At 37.0% G+C, this 20,414-nt stretch overlaps 1 protein-coding gene across 1 annotated transcript; it reads left to right on the forward strand.

Annotated features, from left to right (window-relative positions):
- Window positions 1-10,474: 10,474 nt before the first annotated feature.
- On the forward strand, window positions 10,475-15,956 carry LOC104097558 (glucan endo-1,3-beta-glucosidase 3-like). Its single transcript, XM_009604139.4, has 4 exons — window positions 10,475-10,673; window positions 13,395-14,648; window positions 15,266-15,293; window positions 15,474-15,956. The coding sequence occupies exons 1-4, from the start codon at window positions 10,586-10,588 to the stop codon at window positions 15,640-15,642; spliced, it is 1,539 nt and encodes a 512-aa protein (XP_009602434.1). The 5' UTR covers window positions 10,475-10,585; the 3' UTR covers window positions 15,643-15,956.
- Window positions 15,957-20,414: the final 4,458 nt, after the last annotated feature.

A 20,414-nucleotide genomic window follows, 5' to 3' on the forward strand; every position in this document is an offset into this window, starting at 1 on the left:
AGTTGGACTCTCCTATTTTTTTAGGCGAATTCTGCTATTGTATTCATGAATATAGTAGCGCGCGAAGGTAGCAAATACAGTTGCGTAATAATTAAATAATAACTATAAAAAATAATTATGTATATAATAGCTATAAAAAGTTAATAGACATTAAACAATAGTGATTTATAAAAATTTCTCAAAAATTACATGTGGCCCAAAATAATTGAGCTCACGTCAAATGGCCCAAAATAATACAATCTCCCCCACCAAACCCAAATGTGCAGAGATCACTTTTGGAAACCCCCCCCCCCCTAAACCCCCAACCCAAATGGAAGCAAAAGGGGCAGAGATCACTCCCCTCCCCCCTCCCGAACCCAAATGGAAGCAAAAGGGGCAAAGTTCATAATTAGCCATCGAAATTATTTTTATTCGGTAGCTGAGAAAGCATATAAAATGCATATAAAATTTATATTATACGACATTTTCTAGGCCCGTCACCGATCAAAAGCACACATACTCTTTCAACTAGACTTTTTAATTTATACGCAGAGACACACACTAGCGAGAAAAATTGGTATAGAGCAACAAAGGTGTAATGACATGTTATACCACTTGACTTTCAAACCTGTCTCTACTCACGGAAGGGTTAAATAATTGTTTGTTCTATATATTTCTTCCATTTCAATTAATGTGAGTTTAACTGGTTGCAACATTTAAAAAATGAAAATTCTTAATTTGTGGTCTTATACGTTCATTACATTTGTTTGATGATGTACTTTAAAACTTGTAATTTTAAAAATATTATAGTAAAATAATATTTCATATTTAGAAAATTAGTGAAATGAACTAAAATGAAAAGGTTACCACTTAAATTGATGACCCGCATGCTTACTCGTAAAACGGTACAGTTGAATTTATTCGTGGTTTTAGACAAGTGAACTAATTTGATCGTGAAATAATGCAATAATTGAAGAAATATACAATATTTATCCTTAAAATATAGATGAAACAACAGAGATGACAATTCTGGGAATAAAGTTTTCGGGCACAGCAATGATGAGATCAAAAAGCGGAAAAGTAAAATTGTATTAAGCTATGAATAGAATGTGGTGTAAGTCTAGCCAGAAAATTCTTGTCCTTTACAATGATAACTGGATTCACTAGTTATAGTTGCATCTAAGGAAGGAGGTCCTAGGATCGTGCCCTCCTTTAATGTCAATTATGAGGGTCATTGATGCAAATATAACGGTGAATATAAATGTCAAATTCTCTGTAACGGGTCGTTGCTCTTAATGCTATAAAATATTCCTTATTAAATGCTACCGGGCGCAAAGCATTTAATACACCTTTATGAATGTTATCACTTCCGGTGACAAGCGGAATGGCTGCGTTCGGTCTTCGGCCATCCCCATCTAGGGTTCCACGTGTCTTTCCTTTAGATGACCACGTGTCATATCATATTTCACCATATATAGATAGTCCTCCTGCTTTCCGATGACATAACTTTGTGTTACAGGGAAGTTGGTAGAAACACTCTTTTTGGCGGGAATTACTATAATTCCCTCTGGAGGCTTCTGACGTTAGATTAGACGCACGTCTCTCCGCACTTAATACCCCGAACACGCGTCATCCCATGATTCAGCACAACCTTTGCCGATTATCGAGGTAATCGTGGCCATGAATTTAGCAGCCAAAATTTTACTTATACACATCATTCTTTTCCTTTGCACTTCATAATTTCTCGAACTTCTGATTTGAATCTTTGTTCTCCGTTATTTCTCTAATACTCATCAAACAAAACCTTTTCCTTTTTCTTATTTAGTGGCTTTTTCCTCCAAAGCGTGTCGGTTCTTCAAAGAACAAGAACAAAGCCGAGGACTCTGCTCCTCCAACGGTAGGTTCCATCATCCCAAGGAGACTTAGTACCACAAAGGATTTAGAAGAGAAATTTTCTACTGCTAACCCTCGTATATGGGCTGTTAGTAGGTACCCTTCTTACATTCGTTCTTCCAGTATTCATGCTGTGAAGGAAGACTGTCGCTGCTATGGGTTGGATATCATTGCTCCAGATCTATCGGAGCGAGTGACCCTTCCCAAGGAAGGTTTTACATACTTTTACACGTATCCCTTTACTTTGGGTGCGTTTTCTTTGAGTGGGGAGCTTGATTTCATGAATGCGGAGTTTTGCCTTCGCTACCAGGTGTGTTTGGCATAGGTAAGTCCTTTAGTGTGGAGAACGATCGCCTGCCTTCGACGCTTGTGCCAGAAAACTGGAGAGGAGCTAACCTTAGTTCATATGATGAATTTTTATTCTCCCAAAATCTTTTAAATCTTCCGCGGGGGAATGATAAACCTCTGCAAGCGTGGCCACCATACTTTGCTGTCTAGCATGGATAATGACAACGACCGTGGGTGGATGGAACGGTTCGTTGCAGTCGCCACCAACGACATTATTCCGTCAACTGCTTCATCATTTCTGGCCACTTAGAACCGCACTCGTAAGCTCTTTGTTTAGTATTCCCTTTTAGTAAATATTTTTCTATAGCCGTATTGATCCCTCATTCCTTCGTTTGTTTCAGCAACTCGATGGATCCCACCGGTGATGGAAGGCTTGGACCGGTGGGTTAAAAAGATCTTGGACGTCACTATGCCCAAAACTCGTTTGTGGAAAGAACTGGCCCTTAAATACGGATGCAAGGCTAAAAATCATGGTAATTTTAACTTACCTTGCTTCCATTGTTTTGGTATATGGAGAACTCGGTTGAACCCTTCTGACTTGTTCATGAAATTAAGTGTACCTGCAGGCTCTATTGTTGTCCCCGAGGAGGATGTCTTGGCTGATCCTGTTGATATAGCGAGGCTGCTTCAGGAGGAACTTACTCGAACAGGTATCTCCAGGCCTGTTTTGGTAGCAAACACTTCTTTACATAGTCCCCATCCAGAGGATAAACAACCAAAGAGAAGAAGTTCCTCCGCGGACGGGGAAAAGAATAAGAGGGCAAAGATTGATGCCCCCGAGTCATCTCCGGTGGCGATAGTAACTGGTTCTCCTTCCGGGTAGGTCATAGACACTGTGATAATTGATGATGATGAAGAAGCTAGCGATGATGGAGCTTCTCTACATAGAAGACAACGATCCTCATCATCTCAACAAGATGTTCGACCCGTTGAGAGAGTTACACCAACCGAGGATGATGCCTCAGCACTTGTGGAGAGTTTGATTTGGTAGGTAATGTCAACTCCCATTTTCGGGCCCCAATTGTTGTGCCCGGTACTGCGGGGCTGAGTACCGGGTCCTTGCCGTCTTTGGTTGGCGAGCATCCAACAACCAGCACTGAATTTGATGCAGCTGCTTCTCACTCTTCAACTTCATCAACTTCATCTCCATCTTCACCAAGACCACCAACTGCTACATCATTTCTATCTTCATCCACTCTTCCACCAGCAGTTGCTACATCGCCTCCATCGGGCGTACCTGACCATGAAGAGGGTGTTACTCTTCCACAGTGCCCAGTTCATGGGAATTTGGGGCAAAATTATGCTGCCCCTTCTGATGATCCACAAAGAATGAGGAATGTTACTCTTTCGGTCTATACCGGATGCAACTTGCTATCCCCGGTCAGTGGAGCTTGCTAATTATTTGAAGCCTTTGGATTCAGAGAAAGACTGGAAAAAGATTCAGACACTCTCGGGAGAGTGTTTGTTGAACAACACCATGCACAACACCGCAACGGTACGTTCCTTTTTTTCCTTTGTTATTTCTTATACTTTTATATGAATGTATTCTAAGTTTTACTTCTTCTTATTTTGTAGGCCAACTTTCTTGCTTATGAGGGCCTTCAGATGTTGATTAGTGACAAGGAGGAACTTACTTCTGAACGGAATCAACTTTTGGTAGAATGAGACCGGGCTGTTCTCCGCCTCTAGGAACTGGAAACAAAAGCTACTGAGGTCGTTGTTTTGGAGGCTCGTTTGCAGCAAAGCGAGTAAGAAGTGGTAACCCTTAGCCAAGAAATTGACCCGCTGAGGGTTAGATTTGATGAAGCCAAGGCCAAATGGGCTGAAGTCCAGGACATCATTCTTGCTGCAACCGAGCACAAAGCTGCCTCCGCTGAAAGAGTGATTAACTTAGAGGCAGCCTTGAAATCCAAAATTGAAGAGATTGATGTTATGGGGAGAAACATGCCCAGCTAGAAGGGAAGTACAGGAAAACTATCGAACATAATAGGCTTTTTAGTTCAACTATCTGCGGCCTTGATGTCAGCCTCAAATCTGCTAGGTCCGCCCGGAAAAACCTTTCTGCCGAGGTAACCCAACTCAAAGAAGAACTCAAACGCCAAGAGTCCTCCCTCGTTGTTGAAAAAACTTACGCATGCATAGCATGGGGAGAAAAACCTTGGAAGAGGCCAAAGCTGGTGTCATTGACTTTGATTCCGAAATTGCTAAGGCACGCGAGCTTGAGTTAGCTGCTAAAAGTGGACTCCCATCAAGGTCTGATGTACCTGGCCCTTCTGGTTATGATAAACCAACCCTTTAACGTGAGGGTTTTCATAAAAGAGGGCCCTCTTATGTTTACGGTGCTCTTGAAGAGGACGTCTCCTGTTAATTACGGCACTAACATTTGAAGTACTTGCTTAACTTTCAAATAACAAAGTTAGTTCATCGTTCAGACAAGAAACAAGATAAAAATAAAATGATTTCTTTTCATATAATTCCTTATATTTTCAAAAGTACACAAACATTTATTATGCTAAGAAATTGTCATTACTTGTGGCTAGCATTTATTATGCTAAAAAAAAATTGCCATTACTTGTGGCTATCTTGTACAACTTGTTTCTACGGGGCAGGTTGCGCAGTCCTTGGTCTCGATGATGCATTTGGTTTTCCGGATTTTCGTTTCCCGGTTGACGTGGCAGTCAATGTTATCGTAAAAAAAAATTGCCATTACTTGTGGATATCTTGTACAACTTGTTTATACGGGGTGGTTGCGTAGTCCCCGGTCTTGATGATGCATTTGGTTTCCGGATTTTCATTTCCCGGTTGACATGGCAGTCAATGTTGTCGTATCCTCATATCATTCTCCCCTAGTGTTCGAATGCGAAGAATGCGAATTAGAATACTGGAGGTCTTGTGTCTTCAAATATCCCACCAATGAATTGCTAGATAATCCTTAACTTAGCAACATACCTTACTTCCCCTTAGGAATCCATACTATCGAGCAAAAGAATATCTAACAATCCTCTAGCGATTTGTGCTCGTGAACGGTCAGGTAGCCTCTGTTCGGTAGCAAACTTAACTTCCCAATGGGAATTTGCTATCGAACCAAAGATTATATAACCGTCCCCGAGTGGAAGATTGTTTGTTTGCCTTGCTATCAAAGGTCTTATTGCTGCTATCTTCAGAGTATGCTTTCTATCACTGCCTTATTAAAAACCTTGTTAGAAAAACTAATTGGGACAAAAACTGAACGAAGGGAAAAAGAGTGCAGCACATACTTTTCGCTTGAGTAATGTCATTCGGCAATAATATCTTTTGAGGTGTGCCACGTTTTAGTTGTTAGGCAACTTGTCTCCATTATGGTTCTCCAACATGTATGAACATTTCCTAGTGATAGTTGAAATCCGGTAGGGACCTTCCCACGTTGGACCTTGCTTCCCCGCGTTAAGCTCCCGGGTATTTTGGGTTACTTTCCTCAGAACCAAATCTTCTACTTTGAAATAATGGAGGTTGGCTCTTCGATTATAATATCACTCCATTCTATGCTTTTGAGCTGCCATTCTTACACGCGCCAAGTCCCTGCGTTCCTCGAGCAGTTCCAAGTTGATTAACATTGCTTTGTTGTTCGATTATTCATTTGCCTGAAAATTACTCAAAGTGGAATCGCTCACTTCCACCGGGATTAGGGCTTCAGCACCGTACACAAGGGAAAAAAGTGTTTCTCCTATGCTCGATTTGGCTGTTGTTCGGTAGGCCCATAGAACTCCGGGAAATTCTTCGGGCCATTTGCCTTTTGCTGCTTCCAACCTTTTCTTGATGTTTTGAAAAATCACTTTGTTTGTTGACTCCGCTTGACCGTTTGCACTCGGATGCTAAGGAGAAGATGTGATCCTCTTTATCTTCAAATCTTCGAGGAACTTTGTAACTTTTGCACCGATAAACTGTGGCCCATTGTCGCATGCTATCTCTTTTGATATTCCGAACCTGCAAATTATATTTTCCCACAGCAAATCCACCACTTCACGTTCTCCGATCTTCTGATAAGGACCTACTTCCACCCATTTAGAAAAATAGTCAGTTAGAATTTAAAAAAACCTTACCTTTCCAGGAGCCGGTGGCAACGGTCCGACGATGTCTATCCCTCATTTCATGAATGGTCATGGGGACAAAACCGAATGTAAGGGTTCTGCCGGTTGGTGTACTAGTGGTGCGTAGCGTTGTTACTTATCACATTTTTGTACGAAAGGTTTTGGCGTCTTGTTCCATGTGAAGCCAGTAATATCCTCCCCGTACCAACTTCAGCACCAAAGAATCTGCGCCCGAGTGATTGTCGCATATCCCTTCGTGGACTTCTCTCATGACATAGTTAGCTTCTGACGCTCCTAAGTACCGGGCCAGCGGGCCTTGGAAGGATTTTTTATATAATTGGTCTCTCTTGAAGCTATAACGTGAAGCTTTGGCGCGTAACGCTCGTGATGCTTTGGGGTCTTCGGGCAACTTCCCGTGCTTGAGATAGTCGATTATTTCATTTCTCCAGTCCCAGACTAGTCGAATTTACCTCATAGTAACCATCTTTATCTAGGACTGAGTTCATCAGTTGCATTACCATCCCGGACTCCGATCCCTTTATTTCCGTCGATGATCCTAAGTTTGTTAATGCATATGATTCTGCATTATCCTTCCTCGGGCTATGAGTAATTGACCATTCCCAGAATCGTGCCAAAAGAGCCTAGACCTTTACAACGTACTGTTGCATACGTTCTTTATTGGTATCAAAGATCTCGTAGACCTGATTCATCACCAGCTGCAAGTCACATTTGATTTTGATAACCTCGGAATCAAGTCCTCGGGCTAATTCGAGCCCTACAATCAAAGCTTCGTACTCTACTTCATTGTTAGTTAAAGGGATCGTTCTGATGACTTGCCTTAAGGTTTCCCCCGAAGGCGTGATAAGGACTATTTCGAGTTCGGACCTTTTTACGTTGGAAGCTCTGCCCTTAAATAAGGTCCAAACCCCAGATGTCGATTCCGACATCATTATTGCCTTCTTGGTTGCAGAGGCAGTAGTGCCGGACTGAAATCGGCCATGAAGTCAGCTAAGACTTGTGACTTAATTACAATCCTTGCTTTATATTCTATGTCGAACTCACTCATTTAATGACCCATATGGCCAATCTGCCTGAGAGCTCAGGTTTATGGAGGATGTTTTGCAAAGGGAAAATAGTCACTACAACCATCGGGTGGCATTGAAAGTAGGGCTTCAACTTCCGAGCGGCGATTACGAGAGTTAAGGCCTTTTTTTCCAAATATGGGTAGCGAGTTTCTGCTCCCGTTAAAATTTTGGTAATGTAAAAAATGGAAAATTACGTACCTTCGTCCTCCCCGACTAAAACTGCACTTATCGCAACTTCTGAAACCGCAAGGTGGATTAGCAATCTTTCACCTTCTATTTGGTTTTAAGAGCAATAAAGGGCTTGATAAATACTTCTTCAGGTTCTTTAGAGCCTGCTAGCACTCCGGTGTCCATTCGAAATTATTTTTCTTTTTGAGCATTTTGAAGAAGTGATGACATTTTTTCGACGACCGGAAAATGAACCTGCTCAAAGCTGTTAATCTTTCTGTGAGCCTTTGGACTTCTTTTACGTTCGACAATTGTTCCGGGATATCCTTTATGGCCTTGATTTTGTCGGGGTTTACCTCAATTCCCTTTTGTGAGACCAGAAATCCCAGAAACTTACCAGAACTGACCCCGAACGCGCACTTCCCGGGATTAAGTTTCATGTTATGCTTCCTCAAGATATCGAATGTTTCTTGAAAATGCTTAAGGCGGTCACCTGCATTCAAAGACTTAACGATCATATCATCTATATAAACTTTCATAGTCTTTCCTATTTGCTTTTCAAACATCTTATTTACGAGCCGTTGATAAATAGTTCCGGCATTTTTCAACCCGAAGGGCATCACATTGTAACAATATGTACCGAAATTCGTTATAAACGAAGTCTTTTCCTGATCTTCCGGGTTTATCTTGATTTAGTTGTACCCGGAATAAGCATCGAGGAAACTCATTAACTCGTGCCCGGCCGTTGCATGAATCATTTGATCGATATTTGGCAGTGGGAACGAGTCTTTCGGGCATGCCTTATTAAGTTCTTTATAGTCTACACACATGCAAAATTTATTGTTCTTCTTCGGAACTACTACCACATTGACTAGCAAGTCTGGATATCTTACCTCTCGGATCGAACCGATATTAAGCAAGCGGGTTATCTCTTGTTCGACGAATTTATTCTTGGCCTCGGATACCTTTATCTTGTAAATATTAAGAATTTTTGTAACAATTAATATTTACATACTAACCCTTAGGAGACTAGTATATAAATTGGGCCATTCACTTGTAATTCACCAAACAAATAATTGAAGTTCTCTTTAATACAAAGCTTCCTTTAACAAATTTTCTTGTGTTCTTTCTAACATTTGTTTAGCGATCTTGGATATAGTAAAACTGACTTGGCATAGCAAGAACGTGAGCAAGTTATGTAAGATCGTGAGCGAGTTGTCACATATACTTAGTTAGCGAGTAAGGACATGACAAAAGGGACAAAAATCAAGTTTACATTTTAACTCAAAGTATAAAAGGCTCAATTCTCCTCTTGGAATTTTGGAAGCGAAGCAGACGAAATTAAAAGGGAAAGAGAAAGCAGGTACCCTCAATCTAAAGATGAAAGGGAAAGAGAAAAAGTAAATGGCCAAGTCCTACGTCTGATCACTGTCCTTACACTGTAAAAATTGACTATTTAATGCCATACAGCTAACTCATCAGCATATCAGAACTCAGCTCTCATTGGGCATTGCACAATCTTTGGACATTGTCAAATCTTTTTCACACACACTTCAAAACACCAACCCCTGTTTGCCCCCCCCCCCACAAACCCCAAACTCTTTTCACAGACTTTGGAGGGTGTTTTAGGTTGCGTATAACATAAATTTAGTTAAAACTTAAAAAAATAAATTTTTGAAGATTAGACGAAAAATAATTTTTAAAAATTAAAATGGTATTCATGTATACATTTTACTTGAAACGAATTTAAAATTTTGTGAATAGATAATATCAAAAACTCTCTATCGTTTCAGGGTAGGGGTAAGACTGCATACATCTTACCCTCCCCAGATCTCATTTGTAAGAATTTATTAGGTTTGTTGTTGTTTTCAAAATCTTCCAAAAAATTATTAATATATATATATATATATATATATATGGAAAAAGCTCCCAAAATGTAAGGCCATCAAAAACTTATAGCTTGTTTGGCCAAGTTTCTTCAAGCTGAAAAATATTTTATTTTCAAAAAAGTTTTTTTTTTCTTCTAAAGTTCAAATGTTTGGCCAAACTTTTAGGAGAAAAAAAAAACATTTTTGAGGAAAAACATAAACGGTTTTGGAGAAGTACAAAAAAATAGTTTCTTCCCAGAAACACATTTTAGAGAAGTACTTTTGAGAAAAATATACTTAGAATCACTTTTTAAAAGTTTGGTCAAACATTAGTTGCTGTTTAGAAATATTTTTTAAATTAGTTAGTCAAACATAAATTGCTTCTCATCAAAATTACTTTTAAAAATAAATACTTCTCAAAATAAGTTGATTTTTCCGGCTTCACCAAATATGCTATTAGTCTTTCTTCCAAAAACACTACTGAATTTTAATAATATATTCCTAATTCTTAAGAATTTGTTTATTGGTGTAAATACACGAAACAAAAGTTATTCTTTTGTGTCCCAAAAGGGCCCTTCAATTGAAAAGAGCATCCCATGTTTTAATCTCAGTCGTTTGATCTCTGACAACCACTTTGATGTTTTACAAGACCCATAGGAAATAATACTCTTTTCATTCCAATTTATATTATACTTTTCTTATTCATCTGTAAAAAAGAAAAATATATTAATATATTTAAAAATAATTTAATTTAAAATTTTTATTTTATTTATTTTATTCTTATTGAGATACTTCTGTAGCGACAAAAATATTAAAACTTAATAAAGCTTTTACCCTTTCTGGCTTTTGTTAGTACTATACATCTGTTGTCTCTTTTCTACTTTTTGAACGGAAAATTTATTAAAAATAACTGATGAGATATGCTACGTACCATCTTACCCCTGCTCTACTCATAAAATTTTACTAGATTGTTGTTATTGTTATTGGTATACGTGTCATATAATTTGAAATAGTCACATTTAAACACGGTTTACTCTGTCGAGTTTGCTTTGTCTATATAATCAGAAGCACCAAAAGCTCCAACCCCCCCCCCCCACCACCCAAAAAGAAAGTTTTTGGCAAGTTTCATTTGAGGGGTTGCTATGGTTTTGCAAGACTGAAGTGTTAGAAGAGGAAAATGAGGAGGGAAATGGGTTTATTGCTTCATTATTTTCCGCTTGTTCTTCTTTCTCTTTTAGTAGCTTCTGCTCTTTCTCTTAATGAAGGTAATTTCTTTTACTATTATTTTCTTGCTTCCATTAGCTTGTGTTAACTATATTATTTACTCTGTGGTCTTTATTTCTAATTACGTTATGTTCTTGAATACGAGGACTTTGTTTTTTCTATTTATCTGTTTGTGCTTTGATACTTCTCTACCATCTTTCTTTGAACTTCTTTGCTAAGTTGCTCCGGCAGTTTAGGTGCCGCACCAGTGTCGACACTACATTGGTGTGGGCGTGGTTATAGGATCCGTACTGGATCTGGTCAGATGATTTAGGATTTTGGGTACTTTGACCGCGAAGGACAAGAGACGAGATACAATTGATTTCCGATATAAGAACCAAAACTAGATAAATTTGAAGAAAATAGCATACCTTAGGAAATCAATCTTTTACTTTCTGCTTCTCCTCTTAATCGAGCAGAAAGAGCAGTAGAGAGCGTCAACTGAGATTGTGGAAGACGGAGCGTTCAACAAATTGGGAAAGTTCAAGACCTTTGACTTTATTTGGATATTATATACTCCCTCCCTTTCAATTCAATTTAGATGAGGCACAAGTTTAAGAAAAAAAGAACTACTTTTGAAACTCGTGGTCTTGAAAACTTAAGTGTTAAAAGTTTTGGGACAATGACATTTGTGTGAGTATCAAAACTTCTCGGTAAAATGTGTAGAATGAAGAGTTTAAGAATTATTTACAAATTTAGAAATGTGTTATTTATTTTGGTACACACTAAAAAGGAAAGTACCTCATGTAATTTGAAAGGCAGTGAGTATTTAATAATACTGTCCCTTTGTAATAAAAGCTTGGCACACTAAGTCTGATTTTTATAATACTAATTAGAGATCTAATCTAAATTGTAGAAATAGTAATATTTAGTTATTTACTAGTAAATGAAAGATAACTATAAAAAAGTTAACTTGTAGGAGAATCCGAGAATGGACGAAAATCTAGAAATCATGCCTACAACTTGAGAATAAAAAAGAAATTTGCACTTCACAAGTTATAGGTAAATATTCCAAAAAATTCTCATAATTTAGGGATATTTTTACACTTTTAAATTATTTTTAGCCGGATTCCAAAACCCGTATCTGTATTAGGATTCCTATCCCCGAATCTTAGAATTTACATCTCGAAGGGTCCGTCTTTTAGATCCGCACCCGTGTCGGACACTTGCACCCGAGTCTGAGCAACTTACCTTCTCTGAATATTCTATATGTAGTCTCAAAGTGAGCAATTTTCTTGACACTGTTTTCTTTATTTCAAACAGTTGTCTTCATTTTAGCATCTTTCTTCACATTAGCTAGTAAAGTAGTTTATTCTCCATTCTGCCTTGCAAAGTATTAAGTATATCTTTTTTGAGTCAGGGCAACTTCTGTAGCTGGGGCTGAATGCTGGTGTTATGAAAGAGGCCAAATGTGTTAAAATGAGAATACTTTTGCTACCCTGTCATTTTCTGTGTTTTTTTCTAAAGAAAGAGAATTTTTTCCTTAGTAATCTTGACTTTCCAAACCTGGTATCTTCTTCAAACTTAACATATTAGAACATGGCATGGTTTCTTGGCTTATTAAATTCATATGCCCCAGCATTGCTGGAAATTGTTCAATGCACATGCACTTTCTCTTGTCTTCTCTTGGTCAGTTGTTAAATAGTCAGCATAATGTTTTTCTGAATGTTCATTGAGCATTACCAGGAGTCGCCTTTTTTCTGTTTCTGTCTTTTGAATGAACCTAATGTATCAAATTAATATTCGACAAAAAAATCTCAGAAATGGGAAGGTGGATATCGTGGCTTATAGAAAGGTTTCTTTGCTCTAAGTTGTCGTGATTTCTCATTAATTTTTTCGTCTTTATGATGCTTTATTAGGAGTGTGTAGACCATCACATTTATTGAAAAAACCACATTTAACTGAATTTTAACTGTTGATGCTTAAACCTAGTTAAGACCTCTAGCTCGAGATATATAAATAGTTAATGCAGCTCAATATACTTCCATCTATTTATCTAGACATTGCCACCTAGACATGTGCTACATCCGCGCTGAAAAGAGCTGAATGAGCACAAAAGATTCATAGTGACGACCGTACAGAGTTTGTGAAGGAGGCTTAGTAGAGTATCTATGGGTTGCTAGAAATTTCTGTTTTCTTATTCACATCTTAGAGCACTGGAAAATTTGAAAGCATGTCTGTTTCTGCAATGGCTTTGGGATTTTTAAGTACTAGTAATGGAAGAGCTGGAGCCTTTAGATAGTGTCTCTTCAGTAATAACATTCCTGTCATAGGCTTCTAGCAACTCGCGTCAAAGTTAGTGACAAAATAGGGAGCATCTGTGTGTAAATCTAATGTTGGAAAGTATACATGCCTTAAGAAAAGATGAACAGCTTTACTTGATGTGTGATTCTCTTAGGTTAAATCAAATCAATTTGATTATGAAGATTGAGTACTAGAAGTAAATTACTGAGTCAGTTGAGGTAGAAAAGTATATTTTCTTAGGGTGCCTGTTATCAATCAGAAGTAAAAAGTCCAACACATTCTCCAGGATCGATACACAGCTAAGATTATCCTTTTTCTCTTCTTTTCCTTTATTCTAATTTCCCTTCAATCAGATTACTGCTTTCCTGCACAAGAAGTGTTGATTGAAGGTCTTCAAGTTTATTGTCCGTGTATGCCGGTTGATTGGGATGACATTTCTTCCGCTTAACTAAATTCTCATCCATCTTTCTTCTTTTCAGAGGCTTTCGTTGGTGTAAACATTGGGACTGACGTCTCAGACATGCCCAGTCCATCTAAGGTGGTGGCCCTCCTCAAAGCACAGCAGATTCGGCATGTCAGGTTATTTGATGCCGACCAAGCTATGCTACTTGCACTTGCTAATACTGGAATCCGTGTCACTGTTTCTGTACCAAATGATCAGCTCTTAGGAATTGGTCAGTCCAACTCCACTGCTGCCAATTGGGTTTCTCGGAATATTCTCACTCATTTTCCAGCCACCAACATCACAGCCATAGCCATCGGCTCTGAAGTCCTTACCACTCTTCCTAATGCTGCTCCTGTATTGGTCTCTGCCATGAGATTTATTTATTCCGCCCTCGTTGCTGCTAATCTTGACTCCAAAATTAAAGTCTCCACTCCACACTCTTCTTCCATTGTCCTCGACTCATTTCCGCCCTCACAAGCTTTCTTCAATCGCTCATTGGACCCTGTCATGGTTCCATTGCTCAAATTTTTGCAGTCCACCGGATCCTATCTTATGCTCAATGTATATCCATATTATGATTATATGAAATCCAATGGTGTGATCCCGTTGGACTATGCTCTCTTTCGTCCCCTTCCCCCTAACAAGGAAGCTGTTGATGCGAACACACTCCTCCACTACACTAATGTATTTGATGCCGTTGTTGATGCAGCATATTTTTCTATGTCCTACTTGAACTTCACTAACATTCCCATTATAGTGACCGAGTCAGGTTGGCCTTCCAAAGGTGACTCCTCAGAGCCAGACGCCTCTCTTGACAATGCTAACACTTATAATAGTAACTTGATTAGGCATGTTCTTAACAACACTGGGACCCCCAAACATCCCGGCATTGCAATTCGTACGTATATTTATGAGCTTTACAATGAAGATCTTAGACCTGGTTCTATTTCGGAGAAGAACTGGGGACTCTTCGATTCCAGTGGAATGCCAGTTTATACCATGCACTTGACAGGATCTGGAACGGTGTTAGCAAATGACACTACAAACCAAACCTATTGTGTTGCAAAGGAAAATGCGGAAAAGAAGATGGTGCAAGCTGCGTTGGATTGGGCTTGTGGACCTGGAAAAGTAGACTGTACTCCATTGTTGCAAGGAAATCCTTGTTATGAACCAAATACCGTGATTGCTCATGCATCATATGCTTTTGATGCATATTATCGCAAGATGGGCATGGCTGATGGAACATGTGACTTCAATGGGGTTGCTACAGTCAGTACGACTGATCCTAGTAAGTAGTCAAAACTATGTTTTACGTGAATACTCATCTTACATGAATTTTCTGACCTGAAACTTTGAATTGAATCTAAGATCCAACACCAAAAATGGTCTTGTCCAATCGGAATGCTACCAGAAACTATAAAAAGTGTCATGAAATTCTGGAAGTTTGAGATTCAATTTTCAGATTAATTATTCAGTTTGCTACAAAGATTTTGGAAAATTTATATGTCAATCAGGAAAATTAGCGAAAAGAATGAATGAAATCACAAGCTTATGAACTGGTTGTTTGCCTAGTGACTAGTCTTTGTAAATTTTTTGATTTGTTTGGCGCTTCCGAAATGCAGAGATGTAGTCTCTTCAGCTTGTAATGCACACAGGCATAGCAGAGAATTGAAGAACTCAATAGCAAAACCTTTCCCTGTGTTAGAAAAACTTTAGTAAAAGCAATATTCTTTTCCTCGAAATAAGATCACCACGGTTATTTAAGCTATTAATTTGCATTATGAAATACTTGTCGCTCTTTCTTTCAAGAATAAGCTTGCATAAACATTTTCTGGCTATTGCTTTGGGGACACTGTTGTGATTTTACATGATTACTGAGGCCTAATATTTGTTTTCCTGTTGCAGGTAATGGGTCTTGTATATATCCAGGAAGGTATGGCTTTAGATTTTTTTATCAGCTATTAATCAGTCATTCTAAATCATCTTTGTCTATTTGGTTAGTTAATTATCTGCAATTACTGTTGCCTTGTTCCTAGTCTCAAAGCTTCTTTTTCTTGCTCTAGTATTACCCTCTTGATTACTTATGCTTTGTCGCTTTTCAATTTTCATACAGTGGAGGGAGAAATGGTACCTTCACAAATAACTCTTCGCATGCTCCATCATCAGACTCAACGGCATCTGGCTGTCATTCACAGTATTCCCATGATGTTCGTACTTTCTTGAGCTCTCTAATTGTTGGTTTGGTACTCTGCAGTCTACACTGCAGCTTGCTTGTAACATAATGTGGATGGTGCTTTACGCAGCAGCATATTTACTGCATTTATGAAACCGGAGACACACTTTTACTCTACAACCTAGCTCCCAATTTTGTTCCTCCAAGGAGGGTTAAGGGTCGCATGGTCTTAGACGGAGCCAGTAACTGGCTTTGAGGTGAGTTCTCTGGAATGGTTTATAGGTGCAATCGAGGCAGAGAAAGTGTGTGGTTACTGTAATTATCTTAGGGTAGAATCATTCTTTTCTTTCTGAAGCTGAGTTCCTTTGTCTTGAATGGGATTCATAATGCTTTTGAGTACAGGCAAGATATTCTTCGTCTGCATTCACGTACAGGCAAGTTTTTCTTGCCTTTAATTAAGGTGTGTTCAAATGCTGTTACTTATCCAGAAAGAAAGAAATAAGGCGTGGTTAAATGCTTTTTCATCGGCCCAGGGTTTCCTCATAGCCCTCTGGAACGATGGAATATCTCCTCATATAACCTGTGCTATATTCACACTTTCAACAACAACAACATATCTAGTGTAATCTTGTGATGTTTGAGGAAGATGGGGTGTACGCGGAATTTACCCCTACCTTGTGTGATCAGGGGCGGATCCACCCCTTTAAGAAGGGGTGGCATTGCACCCGATAAAATGATAAAAAATTTATATACCTATGTTGAGATTTTCTTAAATTAGGTTAATTATCTGATCCTGCCACCCGCAACCGTAAACTAGACAAAGGTGCTATGACTGGTAGACATTTTTGAAAGCTTTTCTTGTGTGTAAAATTCAAGTTGAATTTTTCTTGAACCTTGTCTGACTCTCTTTGCTTTGTGCTTTTATTTCTTTTTGTCCTAGTCATTTCCCTTTTTCGGCTACCACCCAAGTTTCTATTTGTTGTTTTATTATATTTTTATGTTTTTCTTCTATATTCTATTATTTTGTATGTGATCTTTAGCAAGAACACTCAAAAAAGAGACTCCTAAACTTTAAAATTATATAAAATAAGCAATCCTCTTATATGAGTTTTCTTCTTTCAAATCCGAAAAACTTGGGTCTTAATGAGAATTTTGAATTGAGATCAAATTTTTTAAATCTTTTTTATTATATCATAAAAATTTGTGTTATGCGATAGTTGTTAGATATTATTTAAATCACTTTACTATAATTTTGTAAGCATTGCTTAAAAAATATGTAATTTATGATTTTGATTTATGGAAAATTGTAGTTTATCTAATTTATGCTTATGGGGTATAATTTATTTATGGACAATATTTTTTTAAATTTTCTTATTGATGTAAATTAATTTGCTTATGGGGTGCAAATGTTGATTTTACTTGTGTTGTTATAATAAGGTGTGATCCTATTTTAAAATTCTAATCACGTTTGTTTTTTTAATATCTGAGATGTAATTTTTAAATATTCAAATAAAAAATACCTATTAGGTTGACTTGAATCAACTCAAAAAAATTGAATAAACGTTCCTAACAAATTTCATATTAGTCATTACAAAGTATACATTAAAGGAAATTATGGCACTTGCCAACTTCAAATTCTAGATCCGTCACGATATTGAATGGCTTTTCAGCTGAGTATATAGGAGAGTAGTAAGCTATTACTTTCCACCACTAGTCATCAAACTGATCACTGATGATTTTGAAGAAGGGAGATACAGGCTATATACGCATGCGTGTAAAAACTTGGTCACATGTAGGATTAGTGAATAACCTTGCAAAAAATAAACTTATCGTAAGAATTATCATAATGTACTGAAGAAAGCAGAAGTATAAACTGCTGGTCAGGATGTTTGCCTTTTTACAGAATCTAACAATGCATCTGCCTAGGGGTGTAAATAGTTCGGTTCGGCTAGTTATTTTATAAAATTTGTACCATATCAATTTTCGGTTATTCTATTATGTATAATCAAAATTGGACTTTTCGAAACTATCCCAATCACGTCGGTTTCTCTTCGGTACGGTTCGGTTAATTTTCGATATTTTTTAAAATATCATATAAAAATCACTAGTAAAAGTAGAATGTCATAACATACATATTTTTATAGGACTTAGCAAAATTATCTAGACAATTTTACTGTTTAAATGGTGATGAATTAAGAAAATATGAAAGATGGTCAGAGTGTAGATCCATCAACTACTCTACAGCAGTGTAAAAGAAACTAAGCAAAGACAAAGAAAAAATAAATCACATGAGTAGAAAAATATAAACTAAGTTGGGACTCATGAATAAAGTTTATACAAGATTAAATATTCAAAAAGATAAATTTAAATTATACGAAAGGAAATATATTCAATACATTGCAGTTTGCTACTTATAACCGCTAGAATACTTTGTGTCTTGCTAGTGAATATGTTAGAAATAATTTAGTTTCAGTAAGAGTAGCATGTTAGGTTTGGGAATTAAGATTTTAATTTTAATTACTTGTTGGCTTGTAACAATTTTCATAATTCCTAGGCCTAAGGAAAAATTTAATTATTATTTTTAAACTTAACATATATATTTTTCACATGTAAATTTATTCGGTACGATTCGATTTTTTTGGTTTATTTTCATAAAATAAAAAACCTACCCTAATTATCGGTACAGTTGTAGATTTATATAAAAACCTACGATTTTATTAATAGAAACCTAAAAGTCGATTCGGTGCGATACGATTCGGTCGGTTTAATCGGTTTTCAAATATCCATTGATACACCTGCGTCTGCCCAAGCTGCTTCACTTAACTACTCATATTTAGTGCATGTACCTCTCTTCAGAATCTAGAGGTTAAATGCTACAGAATTCTGCTGCTGCTGCTGCTACCTTAACCTCCCTCAAGATACTATAGAGGGCAGTCAAAATTTCTTATTTTACTGCTTGTTGGACAGGGACTAATTAGGACCAGGCCAGGTTTAATAAGAAGTTCCCTAAACTTAATGGTTGTTTTTATTATATACCATATATTTGGTTTTTATCCAAAAACAAAACATCTACCGGCAAAAGTATGTATCGTCTAAACCAGTGTTTTAAAAGGCGTGGGCATAAGACGATGTATTTTACATATACCTCGGCGAGGCTTAATCCCCGAGGCATGGGGCGTAAGCCCCATAGGTATTTAATTTTTAATATTTTATAAAATAATATTATTACAGTAAATATTTATAAACAAGTAAAATTGCATAAAAATTTAAAAAAACTATAAATATGTGATATATATATATATATATATATATATATATATATATATATATATATATGTGCTCCATCCTCACAAAAAACTAATCAAAACAATCTATTATACGCTACTTACAAGCACAAGTAACTTGAGTCGAAAAGAATAAAGTTTTCTACATGGAGGAACAAAAAGGATGACTAACCTGCAATTTGAACTTTGAACTTGGTGTTATGAAGGAGAATGAAACTCTCTTTGTATTTGTAAAAAGAATTTGAATATTCGTTGCTTTTAGGTGATATTGGCAGACTAGCGGATAAGATAAAGAATTGGGAAAGACTATAAATTAGGGCTTCAATCAATAAAAAGACTATAAATTAGGGCTTCAATCAATAAAAAAAAGTATTGACTTTTAAATTTAATACATTTCAGTTCTTTTTTAAAACTTTTGAGAATTTGGGTATTATATGATGGACTTATTCAATAAATTTTGTTTTAATTTGAAAAAGTCTATGGGGCTTACGCCTCAATACAAAAACGCCCCTCAAATACCCGGGCGTACGCCTCTTGAGACTTTCGTCCCACACCATCGCCTCGGGGCATTTTTGATGCGCTTAGTCCCAGGACTCGCCCCAATAACGCCTTTTAAAACACTGGTCTAAACCATCTCATTATTATTTTATCTCTAAATTATAATTTTCACATTATTATCATAGTGTAACTTTTTCACAAGTTGAGCGATCCTAAGAAGGCATTTCGTCATTAATTGTTCACTTACGGAAGAAATAAGAGTAATTGCGGCTAAAATCATCTTAAAGTTGAAATGAAGAAAGTCGAGTTCTTGCATTTTTAACCATAAGGTTGGTTTTTTACTAGACCTCAGCTTAGAATTGATTAACCGATTCCCTTAGAGTAATGTATCGAACTAGAGTCGTTCAAAATCTAATCGTGACCGTACGTCAATCGTAAAATTGGCTTATCGACTTATCGGTATCCGATTATCGGATTAATGGTTAGTGAAATGGATTGAAATCTTATAGTTAATGGTTTAACGGTGCGAGGGAATTACTCAATTTTCTTATCGGATAAATTGTTAGAATGACTATTTATATTTCTACGAGGGGCGGCTCAAACACATGTGTGGCCTAAAGCCAAAGTTTAATGTGAGGCATAAATTTTTAAAAGTAAATTATGATATATATTTTTATTTGAAGTCTATTTTTCTATCTTTTCGCGATGCAAAGTTGTTAATAATTTTATTATAATCGATTTCCTCTGATAATTCCTTTTCAATTGATAATATAGCCAACCCCCATTTAATCTATCTTGAGACATTGTTAATCTCAAGTAAGATTTTATCAATTATAATCTTGAAGAACTTTTTTTCTTTGAGGCAACTGTTACAAAAAAAACTCTACTTTTGTATGAAAAATACTAAATACTGAAGTATTTTTTTAAGTACCTATAAATCTATTATTTCTAAAAAATAGGGCCCAAAATTTTGGGGCCTAAGACAAAAGCCTTACTTGAAACAAGGTTAGAGCCGGCCTGATTTCTACCCCTATGTATAAAAATTCCATATATCTATTAGAATTTAGAAAGCCTAAACGCTAAAGCCTTTTCACTTCTT

The sequence above is a fragment of the Nicotiana tomentosiformis genome, chromosome 4, assembly GCF_000390325.3.
Source record: "Nicotiana tomentosiformis chromosome 4, ASM39032v3, whole genome shotgun sequence".
Taxonomy (NCBI): domain Eukaryota; kingdom Viridiplantae; phylum Streptophyta; class Magnoliopsida; order Solanales; family Solanaceae; genus Nicotiana; species Nicotiana tomentosiformis.